We start from the raw sequence: 14,307 nt of genomic DNA on the forward strand, positions 1-14,307 counted from the left end.
CTTTGGATCCTATTTAACCTCTCAATTTTGGCCATCATATGCGTGAGCTTGCCGATCAGACCTCCTACTCCATTCCATTTCCCACTCTTTGCTACCATCACTATTGGCGATAACACTTCAACACCTATCATTATGGTTCAAGATTCTACACATTGCATGATGCTTCTTTTTCAAACCAAGGGCAATTTTATCATTTTATAATAAATTTTAATTGTATATAGGGCCTTTAGGCTTATGGAATCAATTCAGATTCTTTTGGGCCTAATTGTAGCTTTCTTGCTTTACACAGCCTTAAGTGTGATTTTCCTTAAATTTAAAGCCTATAAACACAAGTTTAAAAAACCTACAATGGCTTGGAAATCAAAATTCTAAAATAAACTACAATGACCACTTAAATTAAATTAAAATAATAAAAATTTATTAAATATTAAAACCGAAGCAATGCACTCCAAGGACCATTTACCCCGTAAGCAAATCATTCCATTTAAAATCAAATCCCCATGCTCTCTCAATTGAGAAATACTTAGACAAATTGGCTGTACCACTTTATTTATGGTCTATTAAATTAAAATGCTCTAAATAATCTAAATAAAATCTTATGTGATATTTTTTAAATTAATTTTATTTTATAATAGAATGCACATTTGATTTCTTACATTTTCTCCCTATACTATCACTAATATCTTAATTAATTTATATTTAATATTATTTAAATATCATATTTTTATTGCACAGATTATAAATGTTGTAATACATTCGATCTATCCAAATATTTTTCCTCTCAATTAGTTATTTTCCCCACCGTGGTTTCTTCCCTTGCACAATGAAGAGAGCAACAAGAATGAGGGATCTGTGCTTGCTTCTCTCTCTCTTTCTTTCTTAATTTCTCAGTTAATGAGTTCAAAGGAGGCAGAGAAGTGGGGGCATAATATCTAATCACTGTACAATTACTAAGTGGTGTTTTTTTTTTTTTTTTGAGTAATACTGGAGACCTTTATTCTTTAAGAAAGTGTACGAAAGAAAAACCAAAAAACAAAAAAAACAATCGTTTTCAAAAGTTTAGTGGGGTCAAATCACAATGGAGGTCTTACCGTGCATGAAGGGCTCTGGCCGTGACAACTCCACCAGCGAGGAATAGACAAGGCATAATCACAATGCTTCCTTAAAAAATATTAGAAAAATTTCAGTTAGCCCTCGTTTACCCAACTTAATTTTAATCAATATTTTAAAATTATAAAAATTCACTGCATGTGTAAAAAACTAAAATGCAATTAAAAAATTAATTCAAATGATTTTACTATCACTAATAAAATAGACAATTAATATATAGAAAATAAAAAAGTAACATATAAAAATGAATAATTAATGTAGATAGAATTTATAACTCTCATTAACAGCAAAACACTATTATGAATACAAATAAGTGAAGTTAAGGACATTAATAACTTGTATAAAGAAAATAAATAATTAATGTGTAAAAAATGAATAATTGATATGAGTAAAATGAGAGCTGTAAATTCATAAAAATGTTATATTATTAATAAAAGTTATAAATTTCACTTACTTTAGTTGCTAATTTTTCATATATTAATTATTTATTTCTCTACATAAATTATTCATATGCCTAATTTCACCAATGATAATAAAATTATTTAAGTTATCTCTTTAATTTTATTTTAATTCCTCACATTGCAATAAAATTTTAAAGTTTTAGAAGGTTGGCTGAAATTAAGTTCAATCAAGAGCCGTCTAAAAGTTTCTTAAAAAAAAAAGTAATGATAATTTTTTTATAATAAATAATCTTTGTTATTGTTTGTCATAAAGTAAAAGCAATAGTAATATTGAAGTATTATTATTTAATTGGTGGCTATTATTTTTTATACATTTGTTTTAAAATTTATACTCTCTTCATTTAAAAATATAAAGCATTTTTAATTAAATCTTACCCTCAATAAAATTATTACCTACTTCCAAACTAACTATATCTTTTCATATTTATTTTTATTAAATAACCTATAATAAATATAAAGTTATTATCAATATGAATATTTTTTTAAAAAAGATAATAATTATACATTGATAGAATAAAAATATATTATATTTTTAAATATTCAACTCTTCAAAAAATATCTTATATTTTTAAATAAAGAAAATAAATATTTTCGTAACTTTATGTTTTTGTAGCTTGGAGTTGACTTGTGTGTGCAATCAAAGAGCGTCGACAAAATATTTTTACCTTGCAATGGTTGTATTGAAACTGATACTTTGGATGGAAGAAGGGGAAGAGATTTATAAATCCTCTTTCACTTCTACATACCAGAACAAGTTTGTAAAATATTTTTCTTCTCATGAATTGCAAAGTATTTTTTTCACGAGTATTTTCTAACTTTTTCTATTTTCCTAAAAGCTTGGATTGCTAAATTTAATTCCATTTGCCCTTTGAAAGATTTTTTTTCTTAAAAGGAATTGCGCCATTCTTTCTTAACATACAATCTCTCTCCTTCAGATTCAAATTCCTTCCATTATTTCCAAATCTTCTTTTAAATAATATAATTTCAATATGAACATTTTTATCATGGCAAATAATATTGAAATTATTTCCAGTTGATCACAAAAATTAACAAAAATTCTGGCAAAAAAAAGTAAAATAGCATCAATAATGTGTCCCCTTGCATCACGCAGGGGCATAAACTAGTTTATAAATATTGAATAATTTTAAAAGGAAATTCAAATGTCTTCCCATGTAGGCATATTGCTTTTTCAACGTTTCCCCAGCTGACTAGCAAAGAGGTTGGCCCTTATAACAAGCTAGACCATGCTTAAAAACTCCAATTTATTTCAAATCTCAGTTTTATGTCCGGAAAATATGTATATTTTTACATACCTCTCAAAAGTTTCTCTTGTGACTGTTCTTGTACACTTCCCCTATCTCTTTCTCTTTCTTATAATGTTACCATAAATTGAATCAAATCAGTCAATGATTGATTAAACTGGATGAGTTGATGTTATAATTGATTATACACAGTCACTATTCTTTTAGATATTATTACTAACTATATAGATAACTTCAATATAGTTAGATATACTATAAGTTGAATTTTTTGCTAAAGTCTTATTTAAACTAAAAGAATGAGTTATGAAATTTATTAAATAATATTTTTTAATTTGTAATATGGTATGTCAATAATAAATTAAATATGTTAACTTAATTTGTTATATGGAGTATCAATTTAGTATCAATTTAACCCTAGTTAAATCAATAAATTTTGAGCAAAGTATCCTTGTTTTTTTTTTTTTTCTTGTGGCCAGTTTGAATGATGTATCCTTGACAGACAGGTTGAGCGTCAAGTTTGATTTCAAAAAACACTTTTCAATTCTTCCGCGCTATGTGAGCGGGCTTTTACATATGCTGGCCCAATCATTGCATAAAAACTCTATAGTTTAATAAGGGCAAAAGTAACATTTCTAATTTCTTTAGAATTTAAATTCCTTTAAAAAAAAACAAAAGTTTAAAACTTTTATAATTTAATGAATTGAAAATAAGAAATAAAAAATTAGTATCTTCTCAGTCCCAAATCATTAAACAATTTGAGATAAGATTATATATAATAATAAAATGAGAAAATATAACTTTGAGTTTTTGCACTATATTCGCATTTTGCTATTAATTTTTGTACTTTTAATTTTATTATTTAAAATTCTTTCATGAATAAAGTATAGAGATCTTGAAGAGACTTAAAATAATAAAAAATAAAAGTATAAGAACCTAAAACATTAAAAAAAAAAGTTAGGGACCAATAACAAAACGAAGTAAAGTGTATAGATTTAAAGTTATATTTTTTCTAATAAAATATAATAATGACACTTTACAAACTTTTTTTTAAAAAAATAAAATTGCAAACTTTTAAAAATAACCGCACACATTTAATCATTACGCAACAATATTATTTAAGTTTTTTTCTTCCCTTAAAGGATAACAATGAAAAAGTATTATTAATAAAATCTCATTTTTTTTTAAATTATTTTATATTTTAAAATAATAAAATTCCTTTAAAGTTATCTTATAATTTAGGATGGAGAGGATATACAATACTATAGTAGTATAAATAGTTTCAATGGTTACCAAGCACCTCTTGGTTCAATGGCATCTTGCACCTCTTTAAAAGGAGGAGATTATTAGTTCTATTCTTAAGTAGTTTAGGAAAATACATTATTAGGTGTGTGTAAAGTCATCCTACACTTCCTTGAAAAAGAGAGGTTGTGAATTCTATTATCAAGTAGTGATCTAAGAAAAAAATATTACTAGGTGTACGAGTGGGGTACTGTGTATTTATGTACAGTGTAGATGTGTGTAAAGCCCTTTTTCTATGAGGAAAAGTCAGTTAGGATAGTTAAGAAAAAAAAAAAAAGGGTTTTCAATGGCCATTTAGAGCAGGCTCAAGTGACATGAAAACCATGAACATGATGATGTGTGAACAGAAATGAAAAATTCAAACAACATTACAGTGCTGGCTGAAAAAGAAAAACAATGTTCATGATTTAAATTTTATATACTATGACGGTTATGATTGATGCTGATGATGATCATTGCGGTTGAAATATACTCCTACGTGTCAGTGCACACTCAAACTTCTTCATCCAAATCAAATATTAAAATTATCTTTTTTTTTATTTCATTTCAATATAAAAAATATAACTTTATGTTTCTACTCTTTGTTTGAATTTTAATTTAAAATATTAAAAAATAAAAATATAAAGATATATAATATGAAAAAATATAAAAATTTATAATAAAATTTAAGTAAAATACAAAGACTTAAAATTATTTTTTTATTAAAAAATATAAGATATTTTTAATAAATTCTTACCTTTTAATAAAATATTTATTTTTAAATTAATCTTATTTTTTTATATTTATTTCTATTAAACATTTTATAATAAATTTAAAATTATTTATTAATAATAATTTTTTTAAAAAAATAATAATTATATTTTAAAATATTAAAATGTGTTATATTTATTAACAATTAATTCTTTAAAAAATTAAAAATGGTGGGAGTATTTTTTATTTTTTTTTTGAAAAAGAAGTTCATGCACCACAAAAATCGTCCGACAATAATAATTTAAACTTTAAAGCTGGAATTAACAATGGGTGTGATGATTGAATTCACCAGAGGCCAGGCCCTGCCACCAAAAAAGAAGCTTCACCTTTCCATTCAAATTAATAAATAAAGAAGCTTCACCTTTGGCCTATACGAACCCACCACGTGTCTTATGGGCTCCACATCAACGTGCCGGCAACGTATTACAAGTTTACAACCAAGGGTCCATCCCTCATAGGTCCTTCCCCGAAGAAACTCCCTCACCGAATGGTACATTAGAGACATTCCACACTTTCTAGTTTCTACCCTTCAATCTCTCTCTAAACCATCATCACCACCATCATCAGCATCGGCGTCAGTTTTCTCTCTCCTCAATCCGCGCCGAGTTGATAGCATCTGTTAACCCTAATTCACCGAAATTCGATTGTGGTTCGCAGATCGCTATAATCAAAACACCGCGTTCTCTTGCTTTCTCAAGGATTTCTGTTTGATTTTCTCGGGAAAGTTAGGGTTATTGTCGGGAGCGATAATAGCAGTATGAGCTTTCAGGATATCGAAGCCGGCCGGCCTTTCGCTCCGAGGCGAGACCTAATCAATGGCAAGCAAGACCCTACACAGGCCGTGGCGTCCGGTGTATTTCAGATCAACACAGCCGTGTCAACGTTTCAGAGGCTCGTCAACACCCTTGGAACCCCGAAAGACACGCCCGAGCTTCGCGAGAAGCTGTAAGTGCGTCCGTTTGTGTAATTCGATTATTTTCATGATTCTGGAATATTATGATTTGCTTGTTTATGTTGAAACGATGGGCTATTGTTGTTTACGTTGATTAAATGGTCTGTTGCTTCTTTCTTACCAGTACAATGGATTGAGTTTTGTTGCTAATTTTAAACTACGCCGTATAATGTTTATATATACTGCTAGTATAATTTGAATGATGAATTTATTAGGATGTTCTTGATAGCTCTACTCTGGTTAGGTGCCCTCTTGGATTTTGTCGAAAATCAGGAATTATTGAAATTTCAGGTTTCATGTCTCCCTGTTACTGCTTTAAGGATGTCAGATCCTCTAGCTACTGAATGATTAGAAGTACAACTCTATACTGTAGTATGTCAATCTCGTTGTTTATCATCTCACAATGAATAACATTCTGCCTCCACTTCTCATGGATACTCCTATTTTGGCCACAGTCCTATTGCTATCTTCCCTCGCTGTTCTTTATTTGAGATTAAGCTACAGTGTGTTATATATTTATGACAACACTTTTATCAAGACACATTATGCAATTGAACTAATCATATTTTCCTTTCTATTTATGGTTAGATTTATGAGTTGAGAGTAGTCGAGGTGATAGACAATGTCAAGGTTGTTGGTAAATTGGACATTAATAAATTCTAGTCAAGTTGTTGTCTTCTTTTTGATGAAGTTGATGCCTAGTGATATATTCTAGTCAAGTTGATGTCTTCTGATCATTATCTGTAACAGCAATCTTGGGCGATCTTTTTCTTTCACTGTTTTTCTGACTGCTCTCAACTTTCAGGCACAAAACAAGACTACATATTGGGCAATTGGTGAAGGACACATCAGCTAAACTTAAGCAAGCTAGTGAAATAGATCACCATGGTGAAGTTAATGTAAGTTTAAACCTTTTTCGTATATTGGCTTCTTATTCATATCTAAAAGCACATTTTGATGGCGTGTAACAAGTTAGTATGAGGACTAAGGAGCATACACATGCTAGTCATATTCTAAAATGTGTGAATATATGAAAAGAAAGCTATGCTGTTCTTATTAAGATTCTTCCTGAAACTTTTACATTAAGTGATCTAAGTTCAACAATAGAGTTCATCTTATCTTTTTAACCAACATTATAAATGTTTTCTGTATTTCATTTTTAGGGTGACACAAACTTCAATTCCTTTGTCATGATTGCAGGCAAGCAAGAAGATAGCGGATGCCAAACTTGCAAAAGACTTTCAGGCAGTATTGAAAGAGTTTCAGAAGGCCCAACGGCTTGCAGCTGAGAGGGAAACAGCTTACACTCCTTTCGTTCCACAAGCAGTTCTTCCCTCAAGGTGACTTATTTCGATGCAACTTTATTGAGTTAATTGATTTGAGGAAGAGAAGAACAGACTACCTTGAGAAAATTACAGCTTTAGTCTGTACTTCCCTTTTCTGAGCTTTTCTGTTGACAGTCAATTTTCTGTCATTATTCATTAGTACTTATTGCCTCTGCATGTATTGCTTATGAAGTTTTGTATTGCAGCTATACAGCTAGTGAGATAGATGTCTCCAGTAAGAGCCAAGAACAGCGGGCTCTTCTTGTTGAATCCAGAAGGTGACTTTTCATGTTTTAATGATAGTAACTTAAGAGATCTGCTAGCAACTTAATGATAATGATCGCTACCTGATTTACTGATTTATTTTCATGAAACTATGGTGCCTTTTCTTCTTTTCAAGTAAGAACCAATGAAGTTTTCAACGATTTATTTAGCAATATAGTTTATGTGACAAACAGTTCTGAAATATAGATGAAATATTACTCATCATTGTTCAAGCTTTAAAAGGCTGAAGAAGAAATAATACCAAGATCTGGTAGGTAATGGCTGAATCCTTTCGTGGATCTTTTTCATTCTGATAGAAATTTAAGTATTTAACTCAGATTTATATTGTCAAAAGGCCATTTCCAATTTCATCCTCTCGCATATTTTACTTTAATGGCACCTTAACTCTTGCATATTTCATGCTGCAGGCAGGAGGTCTTGATGTTGGATAATGAGATTGTATTTAATGAGGCTATCATTGAGGAAAGGGAGCAAGGCATTCAAGAAATCCAGCAGCAAATTGGCGAAGTAAATGAGATCTTCAAAGATCTTGCTGTGCTTGTTCATGAGCAAGGAACCATGATTGGTAACTCCGATTATTCTCAATATTATTGGCTGACTTACATGCATTATTCATTCTTTTTCTTTTTGGGGTGTGATACACCCATTCTTCTATACGAAACAATGTGTTTGGAATGGTTCATGTTATATGATGCTAATTTCTGTCTTGTAGATGATATTGGCTCCAACATTGAGAACTCACATGCAGCAACTGCGCAAGCAAAATCTCATCTGGTGAAAGCTGCAAAGACCCAAAGATCGAATTCATCTCTGGTAATTTATTTGTTTTCTTAATTTGTTTAGGCTGTTATTAATTAATCTCTTTCCCTGCTCCTCAATTAATTCTCTATTGTCCCATAACGTCTTGTCTTATGCAAAGTTGAACCAACATAAGCAACCTTAGTAGCATCTGCTATTTTTGTCTCGTTGCATGATTCACAGCCATTGCCTTTTGCTTTTGGGGGTTGAGAGGTGATGGGTTGGTTTGCATGGCAGTTACTTACAGTCCACTTATGTTTACCGGAGAAATTGTAGATTATCTACCAGTTTGATCTTTCACTGCTCTTTTTCATCGTTATGTTCAGCTTTAAGTATTTTTCTTCTTTAGGCTCACTTCCTTTTGTTTTTCCTAGACTTGCTTACTCTTGGTGATCTTTGGAATTGTGCTTCTCATCGTGATCATTGTCCTTGCGGCTTAGTCAAAGGTTGTCTATATAATGGATCAAACTCAACATTTAAGGGGCGGCAGATGACCTCTCGCTCGCTGATTTCACTGAGTAATGTTTCATCAGATCTCACGGTTAGCTGGAGCTTGTGGCATGTGTTGTCAGTACATGATGTGGGATTCACACGAGTGAAAAATGATTTTGTGTGTGGGGTGCTTGCTCTCTTCTCTAAGTTGGTGTTTGGGTTTTAAGGATGTGTCACAACTTGATTGTTGTCTAACGATTCACTTATATATTTTAATAAAAGAAATTGCATTCTTTAGATGTGCTTACGCCAATTAATGCACCAGGAACATTGGCCATGCTGACTCTTTACCTAAAAACCTTTCTTGGTGGTTCTTGATTGGGCCTACGGTTGTGCACCGAAGAATGAATGTATTCAATGAGCTCAGTTGGTAATTGACGTTTATCCCCTGATTGGTTGGATTGGAGGGGAGGGGAGATTTTAATGAGTTAGATTTGAAAGAAATTGATAAATGTGGCTATAAAATTTTAACAAAAAGATGTTAGATAAAAGAGCAAGAAAATTACTTGGAAGCTTTTAACTCCACTTATCCAATTTTTGTAAGTTGAATTCTTTATAATATCTCCTCCCTCCCTCCAACTAAACACTATTAGTGATTGCTTCTTTGCCGTAGGATCTCGTTGTTCTATTTCATTTAAAATTTCCGATGGGTGCTTCAAAAATTTTCATTTTTGTAGCAAATCCGAAAGAGAGATTTAAACAGATGATGCCCATTCTTGGTGGGGGGGTCAATCATATAGCCTAAACAAAATAATGAATATGGCTTTGGTCTTGGAGACCCGCCGAGTGCAATGTATGTGGCAAATTTACATACTTCTTAATGTACTTGCTTTGAGGAAATTCAAAAATTGGCACCATTTTCGAATATTTGCCCTCACCGCCGCTGTAATTTTTGAACTTCATTAGCCTTTTTTTTTTTCCTAAAAAAATTTCTTTCACAATTTTTGCACTCATAGTTTATGCCCTCACTCGCCCAATCAACTAACAAATAAAGCAGGAGCGCAGGTGATCAGAAAACAGGTTAGGACGGAAGAAATGACTGACTGTTTTGAGAGCCATGAGACGATGAGAGCACTAATAACTGTTTGTGATGACACAGATAGGGGTGGGCAGGGGATGCTTAGAGTTTATCACCAATTGTAGCTAGTTATGAAGAGGAAGTCAAAGTGTCCTTTGTAGCCGCTTCTTGTTATTTGATTTCTGTAACACAGCTCGCCATCACGAGTAATTTACTAATGTAACTCCACCAAATATATTTACATGTATCATTCGATCCATCCACTCTCTTTTTTTGAAGATAAAATATTAAACTGAAGATAAAACCAATGCCGGGGAAAAGCTTCGATGGTAATAAGAAACAAAGATATGCCCTAATAATGACATCTTGAGACCACCGTGATTCCACTGCTAATCCAACACAAAGTCTAAGGAAAAATAAATAACCAGAATTTGATTAGATTAGGGCCTCATATACAAACTAGATACAGGATTTGCAAAGGAAAAGCATCAGCTTTCAAGGTGGGCAAGTGGAGATGGAATTATGTCATACACATGACTGATGTATTGTTTGGAAGAGGATTTACTATAGTCGACATGAAAGATTAATCTACAATCTACATTCCTAATAAAGACAATCAACCTGCTCTTGGATCAGAAGAAAGAAGACCCATCTGCTCTGTAAGTTGGCTCATGTGTTCAGCTTTGTCCCAACCGTCTTCCATTGGCTGCACCTCATTGGACACTGCTTCAGCAGCAATGATCTCAATATCCTCAGGTAATGGACTTTGCAAAAGAAAATCATCCCAAAAGGAAGGATTGCGTAACAAATCATCAATGTCTGCATCAGGAGAAATGCTACCAACATCAGGGGTCAATGACTCATTCAGTCCCAATGAAGTAGGATCTGAATTGTCCATCGCAGATCTGACATAATTTTCTTCAAGAACATTTTCTGTCACCATCTCTGGTATGGGCGAAAGCTCAGGTATTATGACGCCTACCTGAGAAGCAGAGACAGCAGGTGCAGTTTTTGTAGATGGGATTTCAGATTTGTCAGCTAAGGGCCCTGAAGCTCCTGATGCAGCTGGAATGTGAGAAGACTGCACTGAAGTTGGTTGGACCTCTTGGAGTGTAACTCCAGAAGTCCAGCTTGAAGAGCTACTGCTGTCCATTGCACTGGATGATGATGATCCATCCCCAATCAAGTAGTTATCAAGGTTGTTATTAAAAGATTCCAGCTGTGAACTATCCAATTTCATTATCTTCGTTAGCATTGCTTTTGCCGCTTCATTCATAAGAGGTTGATACTTAACAATTTGTCCATCAGGAGAAGGAGTACACTCTGTTTCAGCAATACCTTCCTGCTTAAGCCGCCGTTTTTTGTTGGCTTCAGTTATGCGTCTATTGCTCTCGTTTTGCTGTTGCACAAACTGAGCAAAAAAGCCAGGGCTCTGTACAGCCTTGGCAAGGAATGACATCATTTGCTGTTGTCGTTGTTCCATTCCTTGAAGGCGCTGAACCATTGTCTGCAGCCGGTTATCAGTGGTCTGTTGCTGCTGCCTCAACCTCACAAGCTCCTGCATGAGCACATTCTTATCTCTTTTAAGCCTCTCAACCTCTTCTTCAAGTCCAAACTTCCCCACTTCTACACATGCCCCTACTGAAGAACTATGTCCTTGTGACTGCTGTACTTGTTGATTATTATGGCCATGGGCAGGTTTTCGTCGAGTAATACTCTTAAGCAAGTGCTTCTGACCCCTTAAAAAGCCCTCATTTGCAAATTCCCATCGATCTGGATCCACCTTTCGAAAACCCTATTTAAGATCATGAGGTTTAATACATCAAATTGTACCAACAATATAATAGGCATGCGTGGCAAATACAATCACTTGCAATGCAAATATTCAAATCGCACAAATGCTATAGTAGGCATCCTTGGCCAAACTTAAACTTGAAATGTAGAACAAAAGATTAACACAAATGGGTCTGGCAAAACAATAAAATAACTCGGGAAGATCTAAAATCTATTCATTTCATGGGCCTATGGACCAGCTTCAAAAGAGAGACTCTCCAATCAATTATAAAATGCTACTTCTGATATTAGTCGAGCTGAAAATATCAATAATGAAACACAAATGTTAATATATCAGATATTTTCAATCATTCTGCAAGAAGTTAAATCTACATGGGACCATTTCCATGCAGAAAATTACCTATCTTAGTTTCTATAGTAAGAATGTCTACATTAAGTGGATGCTGCAAAATCAGGAATTATCTTCCGAAAAAAAAAGCAATTGAACTAATAAATAAAATTGGGTTTCTATTCAAAAGAGAATTCACCAAATATGCAGTAGAAAGAGCACCATATAGATGTTCGAGTACTAAAATAACAAAACCGCTTGCAACAACCTCGTATTGATTCACAGAAAAGACACGACTCAATGCAACCTGAGATACCAGGATTCAGTACTTGCTTATGCCAAATTCACTATGAGAGGCTCCAAAACAAAAGCAAAATGCTATTAATTATCCCAATTGCAAGGAAAAATTCAGGTGACATTAACATCAGAAAGCATAACAGCTGCATGAAAGGCAGCTCTGTTGCCTTTAGGCAGTTATTCTATTCACCAAAATGAGTATCCTTGGGTAGTAAAGTAAATTATTATCCATTTCACAACATGGATAGCAAATGGATCACCCTCTTCTATGGAATCAATGATCACTAAAGTCCCATATTATATCTAGCAAAGCCCAAGCCTTGTGTGCTCACTACCCAAAAATAGAACAACTAAATAATATTATTCTTGCAATAAAAAATTGTGAAACTTACATAATACTCATCCTGGGGAGAGCAAAACTACAATAATTCACAAGGAGAATAATTAACTAAAACTTTTCAATTCTTCCTGTCACTGGGACATTCTCCTCAATAGGCGATTTAATAAAGAGCCAACGCCAGGTTAAAAAGCATATCAACAAACTCACCATGTAAGGTAATTTCATTATATTCCCAGCGATCCCAAATTTTCTAACTTCATTTGGGCTCTTATGGCAGCTTTAATAGCCCTTTATCATATAATACACGAATAAAATAGAAACCAAGTGACTGATAACCTGAGAATTGATTTCTTTTTCAATTTCCCCCCTTTCTACTCCATTTATTTGCTGACTAAATGCTGGGAGGATAGCTGAGATAAACTTGATTTTTTTATAGGCCAACTATTCTTCTGATACATAGAAGCAAAATTACGCATCTTGGTCCAGCTTTTGGCTCAGTTGAAAAGCTGAAGAGATGCCAAAGTCATATCGACATCTATGTCCCTTATTTGAAAAGGAACCAGGATGGTAGATTGCGGCCAAAGAAACAAGGCAGAAAGAAAAGATCGCCCTTTCTCCTCAGTATTATAGCACACAGACTGCTACTTAGAATCTTATTTTGTTGCCACAGGTGGGCCCAAACAATTTTAGACTGCAATTCAAATTCACTGCCAAACTGATTTAAGGATAATTTTTAACCAAATCAACTCTAAAGCATTCAAACCAAAATACTGTACCCTGATAAAGTACAGTCTATTCTCATGAAAACACTAACAACAATTTAACTCAACATAAAAATAATGGTGCAAGGAATCTTAAAATGGTGCAAGAGAAAGAAGACATACATAAGTGTTCAGCTGCCTCACAAAGCTGGAGAAATTATTGTGCTTGAAGTACTTAGGCAAGAGATCTCTGGCAAACTCTGGAGGGTTCCAAACCACAAAGCTATTGTTGGTTGGGCTCCAAGACACGATCGCATCAGAGGCCGGGTCATCCACCATGTCATACGTCTTACTAAGGAACGGTGGTGGAGCGTTCACAGTAGAAATGGGCGCCGGCGCCGGAGCCGCCATCGGGGCATCTCCGCCGTCTCCACCGCTCTTATTCTCTCCATCCATATCAGAAATTCGACTATAGAAGATATATCTATATTAGCAGACAAGACAATATGATTCTAAAGGGATTCAACACAAGCCATTGGTGCGAAACTTAAACCCTAGTTGGAAGGATAGATATGGAGTGCAGAAAAAAGTGAAAGAGTTTTCAGATTTAGAGAGAGAAAGAGTGAGCGTATGAATTCAGAGAGAGGAGGGAGATTTTGCACGGTCCGGAGAAGGAAGACAACCACCTTTATATCGCCGACGCGGCGGTAGTAATTCTGCCCGAGAGATGGCATCGTTTTTATCCGACAAATAAATAAAAAATAAAAGAGTAAGTTTTGCCGAAACGACAATTTCTTGATTTATTATTATTATTATTTTTAACATGAGGTATATTATTAAAAAAAATAATAATTTTTTTAAAACATGTAAATGATAATTTAATTCTTTAAATGTAAAATTTTTAAAATTTTTTATCATTAATAAATTTATATAAATTATTATATTATTTTTATTAAAAATAAATAATTCGTAACATTTCTTCTTATATTAACAATAATGTAATAGAAAATAAAAAATTTACATATAAAATTATGATTTGTTATTGCATTATTGTGAATTTAAAAGATAAATTATAAATATAAAAAAAATTGTGAA

At 33.0% G+C, this 14,307-nt stretch overlaps 2 protein-coding genes across 2 annotated transcripts; one reads left to right on the forward strand and one right to left on the reverse strand.

The window, feature by feature from the left end:
* The first annotated feature begins 5,355 nt into the window (after positions 1-5,355).
* Positions 5,356-8,973, forward strand: LOC129295906 (syntaxin-22-like). The gene is made up of 7 exons (XM_054934504.1): positions 5,356-5,827; positions 6,640-6,733; positions 7,035-7,174; positions 7,366-7,437; positions 7,852-8,009; positions 8,157-8,257; positions 8,617-8,973. The coding sequence occupies exons 1-7, from the start codon at positions 5,640-5,642 to the stop codon at positions 8,680-8,682; spliced, it is 819 nt and encodes a 272-aa protein (XP_054790479.1). The 5' UTR covers positions 5,356-5,639; the 3' UTR covers positions 8,683-8,973.
* Positions 8,974-10,159: 1,186 nt separating this feature from the next.
* LOC129295903 (heat shock factor protein HSF8-like) lies at positions 10,160-13,960 on the reverse strand. The gene is made up of 3 exons (XM_054934500.1): positions 13,899-13,960; positions 13,396-13,681; positions 10,160-11,547 (listed from the first exon to the last, which is right to left on the reverse strand). The coding sequence occupies exons 2-3, from the start codon at positions 13,666-13,668 to the stop codon at positions 10,369-10,371; spliced, it is 1,452 nt and encodes a 483-aa protein (XP_054790475.1). The 5' UTR covers positions 13,669-13,681; positions 13,899-13,960; the 3' UTR covers positions 10,160-10,368.
* Positions 13,961-14,307: the final 347 nt, after the last annotated feature.

Source organism: Prosopis cineraria, unplaced genomic scaffold (assembly GCF_029017545.1).
Source record: "Prosopis cineraria cultivar Desert tree isolate PC_DT_omini unplaced genomic scaffold, ASM2901754v1 PC213, whole genome shotgun sequence".
NCBI lineage: Eukaryota > Viridiplantae > Streptophyta > Magnoliopsida > Fabales > Fabaceae > Prosopis > Prosopis cineraria.

Coding starts and splice junctions, on each gene's coding strand:
- LOC129295906 (XM_054934504.1), top strand. CDS start 5,640: ATGAGCTTTCAGGATATCGAAGCCGGCCGGCCTTTCGCTCCGAGGCGA. Junction 5,828..6,639: donor CCCGAGCTTCGCGAGAAGCT/GTAAGTGCGTCC, acceptor CTCAACTTTCAG/GCACAAAACAAGACTACATA. Junction 6,734..7,034: donor ATCACCATGGTGAAGTTAAT/GTAAGTTTAAAC, acceptor TCATGATTGCAG/GCAAGCAAGAAGATAGCGGA.
- LOC129295903 (XM_054934500.1), bottom strand. CDS start 13,668: ATGGATGGAGAGAATAAGAGCGGTGGAGACGGCGGAGATGCCCCGATG. Junction 11,548..13,395: donor TGAGGCAGCTGAACACTTAT/GTATGTCTTCTT, acceptor GATCTTAAATAG/GGTTTTCGAAAGGTGGATCC.